The following is a 16,281-nucleotide window of genomic DNA, read 5'->3' as shown; positions in this document are numbered from 1 at the left end:
GAAGGTACAGAACTTTGATAAGGTACAGTGAACAGTTGCCCCATTTCAAACAACTTGGATGTAAGAAAATAACTTATACAAGGATCAGAGAACTTTAGGGAGATCTCAATACCTCGAAGGAGTAAGTGTTTGTTTGGTTTGTTTATAAGCCACCCTGAATGAATGGACATGTTTATCGAGACAGTTTTATTTGTTAACACGAGAAAGTGAAACCCTAACTTGATACAAAGACTGAGGGATATCCTGTGTTTTTAAAGGGGAATCTTTGAAACTCAAGCCCACTAAATATAAATCGGGCCCTGTTGAGGCCATTGAACAAAGCCTCCAGTTACCCTTTTCATTTAGAGGTTTATTTCTAAAGTGGTAGGGCCTGTTAGTTAGATAGGATTCAGACTTTCTTTTGGACTTGAATGTCCAAGTTAGTTTTGGTTTTCTTAGGTAGGGAACGTCCTTCCCAGAAATATGGCAAATTAGGGGCTTGCTTCCATTATTTGAATACAACTCTTGAAACATTACTTTTAATCGTCCGAGTCCTCCTTCTGGTTTGCTGCTAATGACTGACCAGATATGAGGGCTCTTTATGAAAAATTCCAAATAGGCTACCTACCTCTTGCAATGGTGCTGGGGAGGTGGTCTCAAAATGATAGGAGTGATACCATGTGCCTTTGTGGTCCTTTGTCCGAAATAATTATTCACATTTTATTTTTGTGTCCATTCTATCTGAATCTAACAATCACATGATTGAAGCCAATAATAAAGGATGCCAATATAAGGCATCTGCAAGATGCCTAGGTGTGGGCTTGTAGTACGGCTAGTGAAATGGTAGTATTTTCAGTGGTGCAATATATTTGGAGAGCGTGGCTATGTAGAACACGATTGGGTTTAGAGAAGAGGAAATGTGATGTCAAACCTAAGATTTTTAAATGTTGATTATATGATTTGTATTTTATTTTGTAATTGTTTCCTCTATTTTAAAAATGTTTTATAAATATTGTATTTCTGTTTTAATATTGTAATAGCAGCTTTGCTGAACAAATACATTTGACTTGTCTATAGATGGAGGGAAGTTTGGGGTGGAAGTTCAGCAATGAGTAAGGGTGGTGGTGGCTTGTTCATTCTGTTTTTGGACTATTTAATTTAGTTTTTTATTTATTTTAATATCTTTTAAATATTTTATTTCTCATACTTTATTTACATTCACAGTATATTCATGGCATCATGTTTTAAAAATGGGTTTGCGTTCTTTAACACCATGTTTTTTATGGAGCAATTCACATGGATACGTTTTAGTATCTCGCCTCAGCACGGGTTGGGCATAGCAGTAAAAACGCAGCTGTAATAGCGTTACTGCCGCATTACAGCTCTGCCCAATCCCGATTTTGGGCAGAAAGTTTGCAATTTACCTCCCGGTTTGAGCTGGGCGGTAAATCTGGTCACTTTACGGCCATTTACATTGTGGTATTTACGCCAATACTGTTCCATAGAGTCCTATGGACTCTAAGAAAATAGGCAGTAACTGCATTGCTGCAACTCGGGATCCAGCGCTAATAGCGCCAGACCGAGTTGCATTAACGCTATTTGCGTTGGACGGTATCCCGGCGCATTTACTGCAGAGATACTGCCCAGCTTCTGATGAGGCCCTTTGTCACTTAATTAGGAGTAAATTAGTCTCTGAGGAATTGTATTCAAGAGGCACCTCACTCCCAAATCTTACATTGAAATTGTATTTGACATTAAATGTATGTTTTTGTTGGGCTGGCCTACACAATAGGGCATTCTGTTACTTAATGCCAGAACTCTAAATGTGGATGGATTGTTTTTTCGACACATGCAGATTATGGTGGTACTAATGGCATTTCTTTGCATCTTGTTTTAGAATTAAACGAAAATGTTGAGCAGCCAGTAGATGAAGTGGTACAGAGAGATTTAATCTGGGGTCATCCTGAATCAACAGGTGATGAAATGAAGCCTCCTGAAATTCCTCATCCGAGCGATAATGGTAAAGAGAATGGCATTGAGGAAATCAGCCCAAGTCCAATGAACCATCTGTCACCAGAAAACAAGGCAATAACCGCAACTCTTGAAAATAAGATTGATCCAGATTGTATGCAAGTGCTTGGAAAAGGCAAAGATTTAATGTTAAACATACCAACAGCTGCTGTTGAGAGGGATATGACCGATTCCATAGAAGCACTGAATGGCGAGACCTCAAATGCTGACGCAAAGGGTGAGGCGTTCACTTTGGAGTCTGAGCTCAAGAAAGCTAAGCCAACTCCTCGTAACAAAGTTGTGGTGGACAGCACTGAGTTGGGTAAACCGCTAGATGAGCCTATTCCAAATGGCTCTTATAACTTTAATCCAGAGGAATTTAAAGATGATATTAACCCGTTTGGTTCTGGTGGCCACAAGTTACAAAATTCCCCTCCTGCCTCCATTAGCGCACCCTCTATTGCAGACATTGAGAGAAATGTTTCTGCATCAGAGCTTTCGGAAGCTTCTAAAGGGTCAGCTGTAAAACTGGAGTTTGACTTTACAGACAATACAGAAAATGTAGAGGTCAAGAAACCTATGCTAAAGAAACTAGGTAAAAGGCCAGTCAGCAAATTGGCTCCTAGACGAACAAAGGATTCTGCCAGTAAAGCTGCCAGTGTGGAAACTGATGCAAAGGCTCCATCTTTGTCTACAGACTTGGACGACGTGCCCGTCCCCAAAGCTTCCTACAACTTTGACCCCAGTCAGTGGGATGATCCAAACTTCAACCCTTTTGGTGGAAATGCCAATGTTCCAAAATCCCCAAGTCTCCCAAAAGGATCCTATCAGTTTGACCCTGATCAGTATGATGACTCGATAGATCCATTTAAACCTACCAAATCTTTACCAAATACGACCAATGACTCTTGCCAACCAACAGAGCAAAAGTGTGGATTTGTCGAACCTGAAAACATGAAGGCTCCTGCCGGTGAAATACAGATCAAACCTTCGCCTAAGAAAGGGAAATCTCGGCTGATAACGTGAGTTCATGATGGGTAGTGGGTATGAGTATGGACTTGAAGCATTCAGTTTTTATTGTACATTGCCTTTTTTCCTTGCCAACTAAGATCTTTAGAGTCTCATTTAGACAGGCACTATGCCTGGAGTCCAATTTCCATTCATCACATGTAGTTATAACTTTATGAAGTAAATTGTCTGGCATGTAACTTCCCAAATGAGAAGTGGTGTTGTATGATCATGAACATATGTGTTCCATGGGTATGTTAACAAAAGTGTGTCCAAATTCTATTCTAGTCACTCTCCTTTCTGTATTCTCAACCACACGCGTCTATGTCTTGGAGCCCGAAGTTACCTGCATGTTGCATGCAGCACCTAAGAATTTGCACATAGAGTGATGAAGTGGTTGAATCGAGCATAGAATTCTCTTGGAAAATCAAAATCCTAGGTCCAGGCTAAAGGAACATCATGTCAATGCACTTGGAAAATGTAATTATGGTGAACTAAAGTTGTATGAATATGAGGCAAAAACAAGTTCATGAACTGCCAAGAACTGCATATGGGAAAACAAACACTCTTGTCTAGTGGAATCAGGCATGGATGATATAAGGCAAAAAGCACAAAGCTAGTTACTGTGTCGTAAGGTATCGCTTTAGTTCCTTAAATCTAAACGGAGAAAACCTGGTCTTTGGAGATTGCGCTGTAAAAGCCTCTACTTCAGTCTTTGTAACATTAGCAGTAATGCTTTTCATTCCTGGAACTCTGCAGGTTATTGCCCTATGAAATATGTACAATGGCCCTCCATAGCAGTGGGGGTTAGGAACCCTCCCTACTGCCTGCTCCTCACTCACGATCAATGGTGATCGCTGCAAGTTCACAAATCGCAATGCAGCCCCCACCAGAACTTCCCTTCATTGCTCTCACCTGAGTGAGGTATAGAGAGAGGGTTGAAGCCTTAACTTCAAAAGTCATCCTTTGCTTATTAAATCACAATCCACACTAACAGATGTGACATTGCGTCCTCATTTTGGTTGGCGCAGGTTGAGAGTGATTAACATTCTTTATGTTCTCATATTACTTTGGAATCGTGGCCTGAGTTCCTGTGTGCCACTCCCCCTGCAGCCACTAACTATCTGAACAATCAAACGTATGTAGGAAAGCTCGGATCGAGGGAAGGCCCTCTGTTTTGTGTAATTTGATCATCCTAAAGGGTACCTGGGCACTTACTAATAAATTAAGTTACCATGAACATCATTTTAAAAAGAAACAGGAAATGAAAAATGTAATTTTGAATAAAGAGAAAAGTAGAGTAAAAGGAAATCTATTGTAAAGGCAATAGAAAAAGTTAAGGAAAGTTTGCAAAAGTGGGGCTTTAAATTCTGATGGAAAGATCCTAAATCTGGGCCAACTTTAATGACCACAGAACCATATTTCCATTAATTGCGGCTACGCCTGAGAATACTTGATCATTTCGTAGCTTTGTGTGTCCCTATCTTATCCCTGCTTCATTCCGCCCCCAAATGTGTCCCCATTTCTTTTTCCTCTACAGACTGTGGTCTGGTTACCCCCGTCAAGGGCACGATATGCAATTTTCTCAAAAAGGTACTGTGGGTTTAAGCCAACTACTTTGGTGATTGGTGTAATATAACAGCTTTGTCACATAACATACAAGGACGACTGATGAAATCATGGAGTTATTGTTGACAAAAAGCTTGCATTGGTTGGCACCTTCAAATATCCGGAGACCACCAGATAGTCAGCCAGGTACACTGGCAGTTTCTGGGAAAGAGCATGACGGCCATGCTGCAGCTTTAAAAAATGAATCCAGAGAAACGCATTTAACCAGTACAGGAGTGATATCCTCCGAAGAGTTTGTGCTTCATGTGATTAGAAGGCTCGTCAAAAATATTTCAAGAATACAGAGTTACTCCATGTATGTGTCAGCACACAGTGACGCATGGCGAGAGCATAGACACTGTGCACCTAAAGTAGCATGGGAAAGGCACAGCCTCCCTGCTCCCCCACTTACTTTCGTCCCCCCTGTGTTTCTGATTTCCCTACCCACGTGCTCATTACTAGTGACGCAGGCATGTGTGGGGAGCGCAGGCACCGATTGCTCCAGCATCCCTATTCTCACCTGATCCCCCACACCTCATCCACAGGACAAGGGCATGTCACTTGTACCTGTAGCCTCCAGGCCCCTCTGTTCGGGTCTGGGGATACAGCCTACCAGGGAGGATGACCAACGATGCTGCACCTTGCAGTCCTAACTTTGCATGGTGGTATTGTTCATTGCTGTGATAATGAGGGCCTAAACCAATCTGTTCTTGTCATTAAAGTGGGCGATAATGGAATCTGGATACTTTGTGCAAACTGAGCATAATGGAACCAAGCCTTGCTGTTCTGTTGAGTGTAATAGTCTTGTGGTGCTAACTTGGCAAAATGAAATCTGGGTTTGCTTTGCTAATTTGCCATACTGAGTTCACGCCTTGTTCTCACTGGGCATGATAAAATCAGGTCTAATGGCTCTAACTGATTCTAACTGGCTTTAATGGAGTTTGTTCTGGCAGTGCTAATTGAGCATAATGAAATCGGGAAATGTGCTACTTCGGCATACGTGAATCTTGTATAGGTATACCAGAGGACCGGGGTTCGTGCTACACAACCACCGTTCAGCAGAGTACCCAGGGCCCAGCAAACCCTCCCCCAGTAAAAGACAGAGGACTCAGCCAAGGGCAAGTTAGAACTGTCCTTTATTTTCCAAAATAGACAGGGATCATACAGGAAACAAGAAATCTCAGCAATCACAGCTCCCAAGCCCATGTCAAGAGTTTTTATTGGTACATGTCGTCACAAGTTGGAGCTCTTCCCCCAAAAACCTAAGAGCTTACTCTATTGGGTGGCTGGGGTGGTAGTGCCTATAGATGACACCTATAGAGGTTAGCTGACTGGCCTTTGCATGTCAGGTGGCTTTGCCTAGGCCTTCCCCAAAAACGATCTATTATATTGTTGCAGGGTCGCAGGATTGCCATTGACCTTTGCCATCCACCCCTGGATTTGTGTTCCCTGATTGGCTGGAGCGGGTCTCCTCAGGCCTGGGACCCAGCTCTGTTCTCAGCTCTCCATGTACCTTGTCAAGGTGATGAGAAAGACTATGTGTCTAACCACTTCGTCTTTAGAGAGTGCCTGCAGGTTGCAATGTTGTAAAACAACACATGTACCAGTTCTTGTCTGCTTGGCTGGGAACGCTCCTCTTCCCACCGTGGATAAATGGCTATTGTTCTGCTTGGTCGGATTATGTGGGTGAAGACCACAAAATCGAGCTTTTCTGTCTGCAATTAGTGAGGATTTATTCCGCTATTTCGCAGGTGGTTCCCTGTCCCTAGAGCCAGGAATGTTCTGCTCATCTCTGACCTTGGCTGCGAGCACCAGCCCTGGGCAGTGTGCTGCAAAATCTGTTTTCCATCGTCCCATATTCTGAGGCTTGTGGCTTCATGTAATTCTAATATAGTTATGCTATTATTTCTATATAACTATATTGTATTATTTTCCTTATGGGTTAGTGGTACTTGGTTCTTCCAGGTTCTTTATACGACCCTGTAGTTCCGTATGGTTAGTTGCAATAAGCAGCTGCAAGCTTGCTCTTGTTACGCTCACCTGACTCCCACGGAGGCGCTGGCCTGGTTCGCGCTGCTGACCCCTTCTAAGGTGATGCGCAGGGATCGGAAGACGGACTGGACCGGGCCCCCAAATCTGGCTTGTCTGGCTCGCAGAAGTATCCTTCTGTAGGTGAAAATAGGGGATTAACTGTCTTCGGGGTAATGCAATCGGCCTCCCACTTTCCCCTCTCACCCTCCTCGAAACCCTTCTGTGCTTCCTCGTAGCGTCTCACCTTAGGGTCTGGAAGGACGAGCTCTCCATCCTGCTTCTGATGCAGGGGCGCGTTGGTATCCAGTTACTTCACTGGATTTTCGGATTGGTGAGAACCAAACTTGCTTGGCTTTCAGGTAAGTTTTTTGATAAGAGGTTCGCCTTGTGTCCATGCATTAATGTACTAATGCTAGTGTCTTTTTCCCCATAGGGGCCGGGGTACGGAATGCCGGGGAACAGGCACCGACCCGGGATGAGAGGTGAAATCCTTGTAGAAATCAGGTAAGTCTTTAATGAGCATTTTTTTGTAATGTCTTTTCATTCGCTCATTAACGCTGATGTCTCTTTTTCCCCTTAGGGGCCGGGGTCCGGAAATGCCAGGATGCTGCGCGGACCCGAAATGAAGAGGGAATGAATCAACAGGTAAGTCTTAACATGGAGATTTAGCTTTCCTTATTCCCTTCTCTCTCTCACCTTTTGTTCTGGTCTTTTTCTCCCTAGGCGCTGGGGCGTGACTGCGAATCCGGTTGATCGCTGCTGAACATGGAGGCGCCCTGTAAAGGTGAGTGGAATGCGGCGCTGCAGCGATCGACGCGATGAGCTTTTAAATAAAAGTTTTCCTTTTCAGGGTTGTCGGCGAGATGTCTCCGGGATGCGGATTTAGCAGGTAAGGACTTTTCCTTCTTCTGTTCTTTTCTTCTCTTCCTTTGCAGGTGATCCAGGATGCTGGCAGGCGTGGCAGAAGTCAGGATGCAGGAGCAGACACGGTGAGCGTCCAGCTGCTAGATGCAGAACAACGCGAAGCACATGTGGCTGTTCGGGTGCGGTTTAAATAGCCTTGGAAGAAGTTCCATGTATGTATCCGACCACGCCCGGATGGTAAATTAGTCCCACAGGTAAAGTAGTTCCTTTCAGGCCTCAAGGACACTGTCCAAAGGGCCCCTATATGGGGATGCTGGGTCCTTCCTTGGGGACTGGATGTCCGCTTTCGGGGACGCAGGGCTTGAACCGGCTCCCCGGGAGCGGGCATCATGACAGCACTCCCCCCCAAGGCCCCTCCCAAGGTTGTTCCCTCCGGGGGTTTTGGTTTGTCTGGGAAGAGTCGGTGGAATTTCCTGACTAATCGAGGTGCATGCACATGGTCGCTGGGTTCCCACGACCTCTCCTGAGGTCCGTACCCCTTCCAATCAATTAGATAGAACAGTTTTGACCTAAACATTTTTGAGTCTAAAATGTTCTTCACTTAGAATTCGGGCTCCCCATCTATTAGAATAGGTTCTGGAGGTTTGAGTAGTCGGTTCCGGGTACCACTGGTTTCAGAAGTGACACATGAAAAACAGGGTGTATTTGCATACTAGATGGTAAATCAAGTTTAACAGCCACTGGGTTAATTATTGCCGTAATAGAATAAGGTCCCAGATATTTTGGGTTAAAAGTTCGAGGCCCTTCGAGTGGTAAATGTCTGGTAGCTAACCACACTTGATCCCCAATCTGATACGGAGGTGCTTCACTCCGATGTAGATCAGCATTCTCCTTGTATTTTCTCTTGGCTTGTCATAAATGCGTAGTTGCCTCTTTGAAGGCTTGGGTAATTGTAGAATGCAGATGTTCTACTGCAGGCATTCCGAGGTTCTGAGGTGAGCCAAGGTTTGAGGTTCGAGGGTGATGCCCAAACAAAGTATAAAAAGGACTGTGGCCAGTTCCAGAGTGTACCAAATTATTATATGCGCATTCGGCTATCCAAAGAATGTCTTTCCAGTTCCTTTCAGATTGCTGTAACATACACCGTAAGTACTGCTCAAGGGTCTGATTTGTCCTCTCGGTCTGACCATCGGTCTGAGGGTGGTGACTGGTCGATAATCTTACGTCGATCTGCGCCATTTGACAACATTTGCGCCAGAAGTGGGAAATGAATTGGCTTCCCCGGTCAGAGATTAATATAGATGGGAATCCATGTAGCCGAACAATATTTTCGAGGAATTCTTTGGCTAGGACAGAAGCTGAAGGTAAACCTTTCAAAGGAATAAAGTGGGCCATTTTGGAAAACAAATCCACAATTACCAGAATAGTATTGTACCCCGAACAAGGAGGCATGTCCGTAATAAAATCCATTGATAGGGTGTGCCAGGGTGCTGGCGGTATGTCTAGAGGTTGAAGGAGACCGGCTGGTCTTTTCTTTTGACTTTTATTTTGGGCGCAAACACCACAGGACATCACAAAAGATTTAACATCTTTTCGCCAAGAGGGCCACCAAAATTGTCGTTTCACCTTTTCCTCTGTCTTGGCAATACCGGGGTGTCACTCTATTAATGTATCATGATAACCGGAAATAACTAGTTTGTGTAATTCCTTATGTGGCAGGAATAAGCGTCCTTGGAAATAAGGTAAACCATTATCTATGGTAAAGTCTGATCCCTTTTGTATCCATTCCTGTAAGGTTGTAGGGTCCAGGAGTTGTTTCACTCTGGCTTGAATGTCTTCAAGCGTCTGTAACGAAGTCATGCCTAGAATCCTCTGTTCGGGAATTATTGGTACTGGTTCTGAGTTTGTATCAGATTCTCCCATTCCAATTCGGGATAAGGCATCTGCTTTGCCATTCTTGCAGCCAGGTCGATAGGTAATCACGAAATCAAATTCAGCGAAAAACAAAGCCCATCGGAGCTGCCATGATGACTGAGCCTTGGCGGTTTTCAAATACTGTAAATTCCGGTGATCAGTGATCACTGTGATGGTATGTCGAGCGCCAAGCAGATAATGCCGCCAGGCTTTAAAAGCGGACTTAATGGCTAACAGTTCTTTGTCCGTGATTGCATAATTAACCTCGGGTGCCGAGAATTTTCTGGACCAAAATGCTACGGGATGCAGTTGGTGGGTTTCGGGATCTCTTTGGGACAGGACAGCTCCCATGGCTAGGCTGGATGCGTCAGCCTCGACGACACAAGGGAGATCTGGACGCGGGTGTTTCAATATAGGTGCGGAGGTAAACTTAGCTTTTAAATCCTGAAAGGCCTGCTCGGCTTCTTCAGACCATTCAAAACGTTTATTTTTCCTCAAGAGTGCAGTAATGGGTTGTACCACACGTGAAAATTCCGGGATAAACCTGCGATAGAAATTGGCAAAGCCGAGCATGCTTTGAACCCCTTTTACAGAGCTAGGTGATGGCCATTTGAGGATGGCATCCACTTTTCTTGAGTCCATTCGGACTCCTTTGGGTGTCAGGATGAAACCTAGAAACTCGACTTCTGTGGTATGGAAAACACATTTCTCCAATTTAGCAAATAGTTTGTGTTGGCGCAGTTTTTCAAGTACTGCCCTGACGTGTTTTCTGTGATCAGATTCCGAAGAGGAGTACACCAGAATGTCATCGATATATACGACAACACAAACATCGATGAGTTCCCGAAGGACATCATTTAAGTATTGGAACGTTGCACAATCCGAAAGGCATCACCTGGTACTCGAATAATCCATATTTAGTACGGAAGGCAGTTTTCCATTCGTCGCCTTCTTTAACTCGTACCAGATGATAAGCCCCCCGGAGATCTAACTTGGTGTATATGCAAGCGTCCTTCACCTGGTCAAGGAGTTCAGGGATCAGAGGCAGAGGATAACGGTTTTTAACCGTTATCTGGTTCAATGCGCGGTAATAGATACAAGTTCTAAGGTTGCCTTCTTTTTTGGGCACGAAGAACAAAGCCGAGGATGCCGGGGACTTTTACGGGCGAATAAAACCATTAGCTAGGTATTGATCCAAATATTGTCTAAAATGCAGATTCTCAAGTTCGGTAAGGGCATAAATCCTGCTACAAGGGGGTTGTGCACCGGGCACCAGATCGATTTGGCAATCGTACGATCTGTGAGGAGGTAACGTGTTGGCCTGTTCCTTTTGGAAGACGTCCTGAAAGTCTTGGTATTCCGGAGGTAGTTGCATGGAGGCAGAGGTTACAGATGCTAGATTAATCTTCAGGTTTTCTGGGAAGCAGGTTTGTGTACAATCCGGGAAGGTTATTCTCTTAGCTCGCCAATCAATTCGAGGATTATGTGTCTCTAACCAAGGGATTCCAAGAATAACCTGAAACTGTGGAGCCTTGATTACATCAAACACAACACCCTCCCGATGGCCGTCGGGACCAATAAGAGTCACCTCAGTAGTGGAATGTGTTACCGGTCCAGAGGCAATTTCATTTCCATCGACTGTGGTGATGACATCTTTGCTGGTTTTAGGACGGAGAGGGAGGTTAATCCTAGAGACCAATTCACGATCCACATAGTTTCCAATAGCCCCACTATCGATGTATGCCTTTATTGCATGCAACCGCTTAGGCTGTTCTGAATCTACGAGAACCATTGGCACAATGAAATGCGAGGTCTGAGAGTTAGTTTTCAAGCTCGGCAAGCGGACCCCTACACTTGTCGGGCGGAGTCGTTTCCCGAAACAGAGTCTTCATGGTTTTTATCAGCGTCTCCTACTGCCTTTCGGGGCGGTTTTGCCAGGCAATCTCATAGAAAGTGTCCAGAATTCCCACAATAAAGACATAGGGCCTCATTACGACCCAGGCGGTAAGTTACCGCCTGGGTAGTACCTTTACCACCATGGCGTAAACTACGTTTACGCCATGGTGGTTGGCGGATTTACCGCCCCATTCCGAGGTGAGTGGGGCGGTAAGTCCCCATTAACCCATTTATCCTTCCCCATTCCCATTTTTGCCCCATAGGGTATAATGGGAGTGGGGAAGGCGTTAATTACGCCACCGTAAATTACGGTGGCGTAATTAACAACAAGGTCCCTTAGCGCCATGGATTTTAACACCTGCTAAAAGCAGGTGTTAAAACCTCCATGGCGCTAAGGGACCTCGGAATCGGGCGGTAAGGGTCGGCGCTGTTTACGCCGCCGTAAACCCCTTACAGCCTGGGTCCTAATGAGGCCCATAATTTTAACTGCCGCCTCCTTTCACGTTCCTTTTGAGTTAAGGGTCCTTTAACCCCTCCAATTTGCATAGGCTCAGAGACATCAACTCCCTTGGGATTAGCATGGGTCTTGACCAACACCCAGGTCTCAAACCTGGACCGATCTGCTTTTCTGTTTTGAAGTCTGTGATCCGATTGGACCACTAAGTCTATATACACTGTGCATTCTTGGGGCGGATTTACAACTTGGGCCAAGACATCTTTAAGTTCTCCGCGTAGGCCTCAATAAAACAACGTGACTCTTTTATCCTCTAGCCATCCCGTTTCCACAATTAGTCTATTAAAGGTTGCAATATAGGATAGGAGGTCCTGATTGCCCTGTCGCAGGGATAGAAGTTCGTCATCCAGAGCCTGCCCCTGAGAGTGTCGAGCAAATAACCTTTCCATGCTTGCTTGAAACCTTTGAAAATCACGGAGAATCGGGTCATCTTGAGTAACCAGTGGAACTGACCAATCGGCAGCGCAGCCGCTGAGATATGACAATACAAAGGCTACCTTGGTCTGATCATTAGGGAAGGCCCCAGGTCTGCATAGGAAGTGCAAACGACACTGATTCATGAATACGTCGAATCGTTTGGGGTCCCCAGCAAAGCGCTCGGGTGGGGCCAGCGGCATGTTTCCAGGTAGATTAATCTGCACAGGGTTACTGGAAACCACAGGAGCGGGATTCCCTCCGGAACCGGGTAGAGGAGTTTGCCCAGCTTGACCTTGCAAAAGCTGTCTGGCCAGGTCATCAGTTCTTTCCTTTGATATTATTAATTCCCTCCTGAGGGCATTAGTCTCTTGACGAGCGGCATGTACTTCGGCCCGTAATTCCCCCAGTAATTGGGCCAACTGATCAGTCTCAGAACTTTCCATAGCGCCTGGGTGGGAATTTGTAGGAAGGCTTCGCGTTCTGTTACGCTCGCCTGACTCCCACGGAGGCGCTGGTCTGGTTCGCGCTGCTGACCTCTTCTAAGGTGATGCGCAGGGTTCGGAAGACGGACTGGACCGGGCCCCCAAATCTGGCTTGTCTGGCTCGCAGAAGTATCCTTCTGTAGGTGAAAATAGGGGATTAACTGTCTGCGGGGTAATGCAATCGGCCTCCCACTTTCCCCTCTCACCCTCCTCGAAACCCTTCTGTGCTTCCTCATAGCATTTCACCTTAGGGTCTGGAAATACGAGCTCTCCATCCTGCTTCTGATGCAGGGGCGCGTTGGTATCCAGTTACTTCACTGGATTTTCGGATTGGTGAGAACCAAACTTGCTTGGCTTCCAGGTAAGTTTTTTGATAAGAGGTTCCCCTTGTGCCCATGCATTAATGTACTAATGCTAGTGTCTTTTTCCCCATAGGGGCCGGGGTACGGAATGCCGGGGAACAGGCACCGACCCGAGATGAGAGGTGAAATCCTTGTAGAAATCAGGTAAGTCTTTAATGAGCGTTTTTTGGCAATGTCTTTTCATTCGCTCATTAACGCTGATGTCTCTTTTTCCCCTTAGGGGCCGGGGTCCTGAAATGCCAGGATTCTGCGCGGACCCGAAATGAAGAGGGAATGAATCAACAGGTAAGTCTTAACATGGAGATTTAGCTTTCCTTATTCCCTTCTCTCTCTCACCTTTTGTTCTGGTCTTTTTCTCCCTAGACGCTGGGGCGTGACTGCGAATCCGGATGATCGCTGCTGAACATGGAGGCGCCCTGTAAAGGTGAGTGGAATGCGGCGCTGCAGCGATCGACGCGATGAGCTTTTAAATAAAAGTTTTCCTTTTCAGGGTTGTCGGCGAGATGTCTCCGGGATGCGGTATTTAGCTGGTAAGGACTTTTCCTTCTTCTGTTCTCTTCTTCTCTTCCTTTGCAGGTGATCCAGGATGCTGGCAGGCGTGGCAGAAGTCAGGATGCAGGAGCAGACAAAGTGAGCGTCCAGCTGCTAGATGCAGAACAACGCGAAGCACGTGTGGCTGTTCGGGTGGGGTTTAAATAGCCTTGGAAGAAGTTCCAGGTATGTATCCTTCCTCCAATCAGGTATGTATCCTTCCCCGACCACGCCCGGATGGTAAATTAGTCCCACAGGTAAAGTAGTTCCTTTCAGGCCTCAAGGAGGCCGGGATCCTGCAGCATGGTCTGCATCAGGTAAGTGCACCCAAGCACTCCCATAATGAGCCTGGCGCCTATGGCGCCAGGACTGATGTCTTTTATGAGCCTGGCGCCATAGGCGCCAGGACACTGTCCAAAGGGCCCCTATATGGGGTTGCTGGGTCCTTCCTTGGGGACTGGATGTCCGCTTTCGGGTACACAGGGCTTGAGCCGGCTCCCCGGGAGCGGGTATCATGACAGCTCTGCATCTCTTGCTTTCTTGTGTTTCTGGGTTTTGCAAATGAAAATGAAAGGCTTCTGACAGTATGTGCATGTATCTGTCCTCGATCTACAGAACTGTGTAAGCATGTTCTTCGTGTGTGCACGTGTGTGTCTGTGTAACTTCGTGCAGGGATGCAAGTTTCCTTCCTGGCTAACGTTACTATGTCGTGGTGTCTCTAATGACGTCAGCACAGCTGGATATTTATCATTAGTCAACCAGTTCCAGTGTTGAGGCACCTGTATCCATGAAGACGTCAGCTGGACAAGGTTTGAATGGTTGTCTGAGAGAATATCTTTTCGCATATGTAGATGTCTATATGTAGCTGTTGCATATGTAGATGTCTGAAACACTTGGGTATTGAGCGCGATATAAATAAAATATCATATCATGTCACTGGCCCTCCTGGAGGCTGGCTAAACAGTGACTGGCATCTTGCATTTTTGGCTTTTCGGGCTGTCATGCTATAGGGATCCAGAGGGGCATTCCAGGGACCCTCTGTTCAATCTGACTGTTACGTGCAAATTGGGCAGAAGGAGATCTGGCCATTCTGTTTTTTGGCTGTGATATGTGTATGTGCTGTGCCGATTTAACCCATTGTCCACCGGCAGTGCTGTGCTTCCTGGGGATAATGTAAACTTGATATGTTTTGCTAACTGGGCTTTCAACATTTAATTTTGTATGACTAAATGCAACAATAAATGCCTACTAAGTGTTGCTAGCTAGCCAATAGTGTAGTTTGGTCACACCATGCTGTTCTAACTTGAATTAACAGAAATTGATTGGCTGCTGGACATCATGGATCTTGGCACACTGGGCGTAGTAGAACACCAATTTCAAAAAAGGTCAATGAAGGTTGCTTGGGTTTAAAGGAAACTGATCATGATGTGCTGTCAATCAAGCTTTAGATTGCATCACTTTCCCTATTTTCAAACATTCCTTGAGTGAGAAGGCCTTGTAAAGGTCTTTTGAATTCTGTGATGCTCTACCTATTCTGATGGCTCAGTGTGCTTTAAAATGAACCACCTGGCAAAACGTTTTGTAAAGAGTCACTGTGGCGGGACCCCTACACCCCTGCAAAGTTTCTATTATGATATTGTGACCAATGTTTTGGGAACAAGTGTTTCAAAATGTTCCCAAATGCCATATCTTTAGCAGTGACATGCAGCTCTCACTTTAGTTTTATTTGGATATCTTGGCTGTTATTTTGGTTAGGTTTATTTTAACATGAACAATTTAGCAATATGTTCTTAAATGTCACCTTCCATTAAGACGCCCATTGAAGTAGGCTGCAAATTGTAGGCTTTTTTATTGCCGAATGTTGGAAGGTAAAGAGTCCGTATGATTAGTACCTGTGCGTTTATTTGATATCAGTACCGGACAGTGGGGTAAGTACCTGGGCTAATGAAAGAGTAACAACAACTGGCAAACAGCTAGCGTGACTGTATTCTGGCAAAGCTCGGCATGCAGTGTGAGTACTCTTGTGACATAGCAAGTACCTGCCATCTGATGTCAGTACCTGGCGAATGCCGATGGTGGGCTCTTTGAGCTTCTGATGACCACCCCTAGCAATGGTACATGCACCAGTGCTGTTATTGTCAATCATTTTCAATTACAGGAGTACCCAAGAAAATAATGGCAGCACCTGACAAATGATGGAAGTGCCTGGAATATAAAGAAAAAACATGGCAAATGCTGTGAGTTGTTAGCCATAGATCGCCAATTGTCATGCTGCATGAGTTTCTTGCATATGATGTCACTGCCTGCCTCACCACAAAGGTATATCAATACCAGGAAATGGGCTGATTACATTTGATTTCGTCAGAAAAGCCCGTGTTTTGACAAATACCTGCCATAGGATGTCAGTAGCAAAGCAAACACAAACAGCTGTACTTTGCCTGATCAAGAGGCCAAACTATGTTTTCTTTTTTGGTAGGGGGGGGGGGGTTGCATTCTTACAGCTAGCTTTTCATCTTAGACGACTACGCTTGTTCTCAAATGTTTTCACTTCGTTAATTCTGTCACCCATTGGACTTAGCATAGGAATCTTTAAGGACACTAGGTCAATTTAGGAGATGAGCAGTCTGTGACATGTTCTCTTGACAGCCCAATACAGTGATCTCTT

The 16,281-nt window shown here is 45.3% G+C and overlaps 1 protein-coding gene across 8 annotated transcripts in view; it reads left to right on the top strand.

The window, feature by feature from the left end:
- Positions 1-16,281, top strand: part of TACC1 (transforming acidic coiled-coil containing protein 1) — an 868,514-nt gene that overhangs the window by 627,151 nt on the left and 225,082 nt on the right. For all 8 annotated transcript variants that reach the window (XM_069617927.1, XM_069617926.1, XM_069617922.1 and 5 more), the window contains one exon: positions 1,877-3,011. In XM_069617927.1, coding sequence (XP_069474028.1) covers positions 1,963-3,011 — 1,049 coding nt within the window. In that variant the 5' untranslated portion in view covers positions 1,877-1,962. The remainder of the gene's footprint in view (positions 1-1,876; positions 3,012-16,281) is intronic.

Source organism: Ambystoma mexicanum, chromosome 10 (genome assembly GCF_040938575.1).
Source record: "Ambystoma mexicanum isolate Mex_15411 chromosome 10, UKY_AmexF1_1, whole genome shotgun sequence".
Lineage (NCBI taxonomy): Eukaryota > Metazoa > Chordata > Amphibia > Caudata > Ambystomatidae > Ambystoma > Ambystoma mexicanum.
The sequence above is the reverse complement of the archived record's forward strand: the minus strand, read 5'-3'. Positions and strand labels throughout refer to the sequence as shown.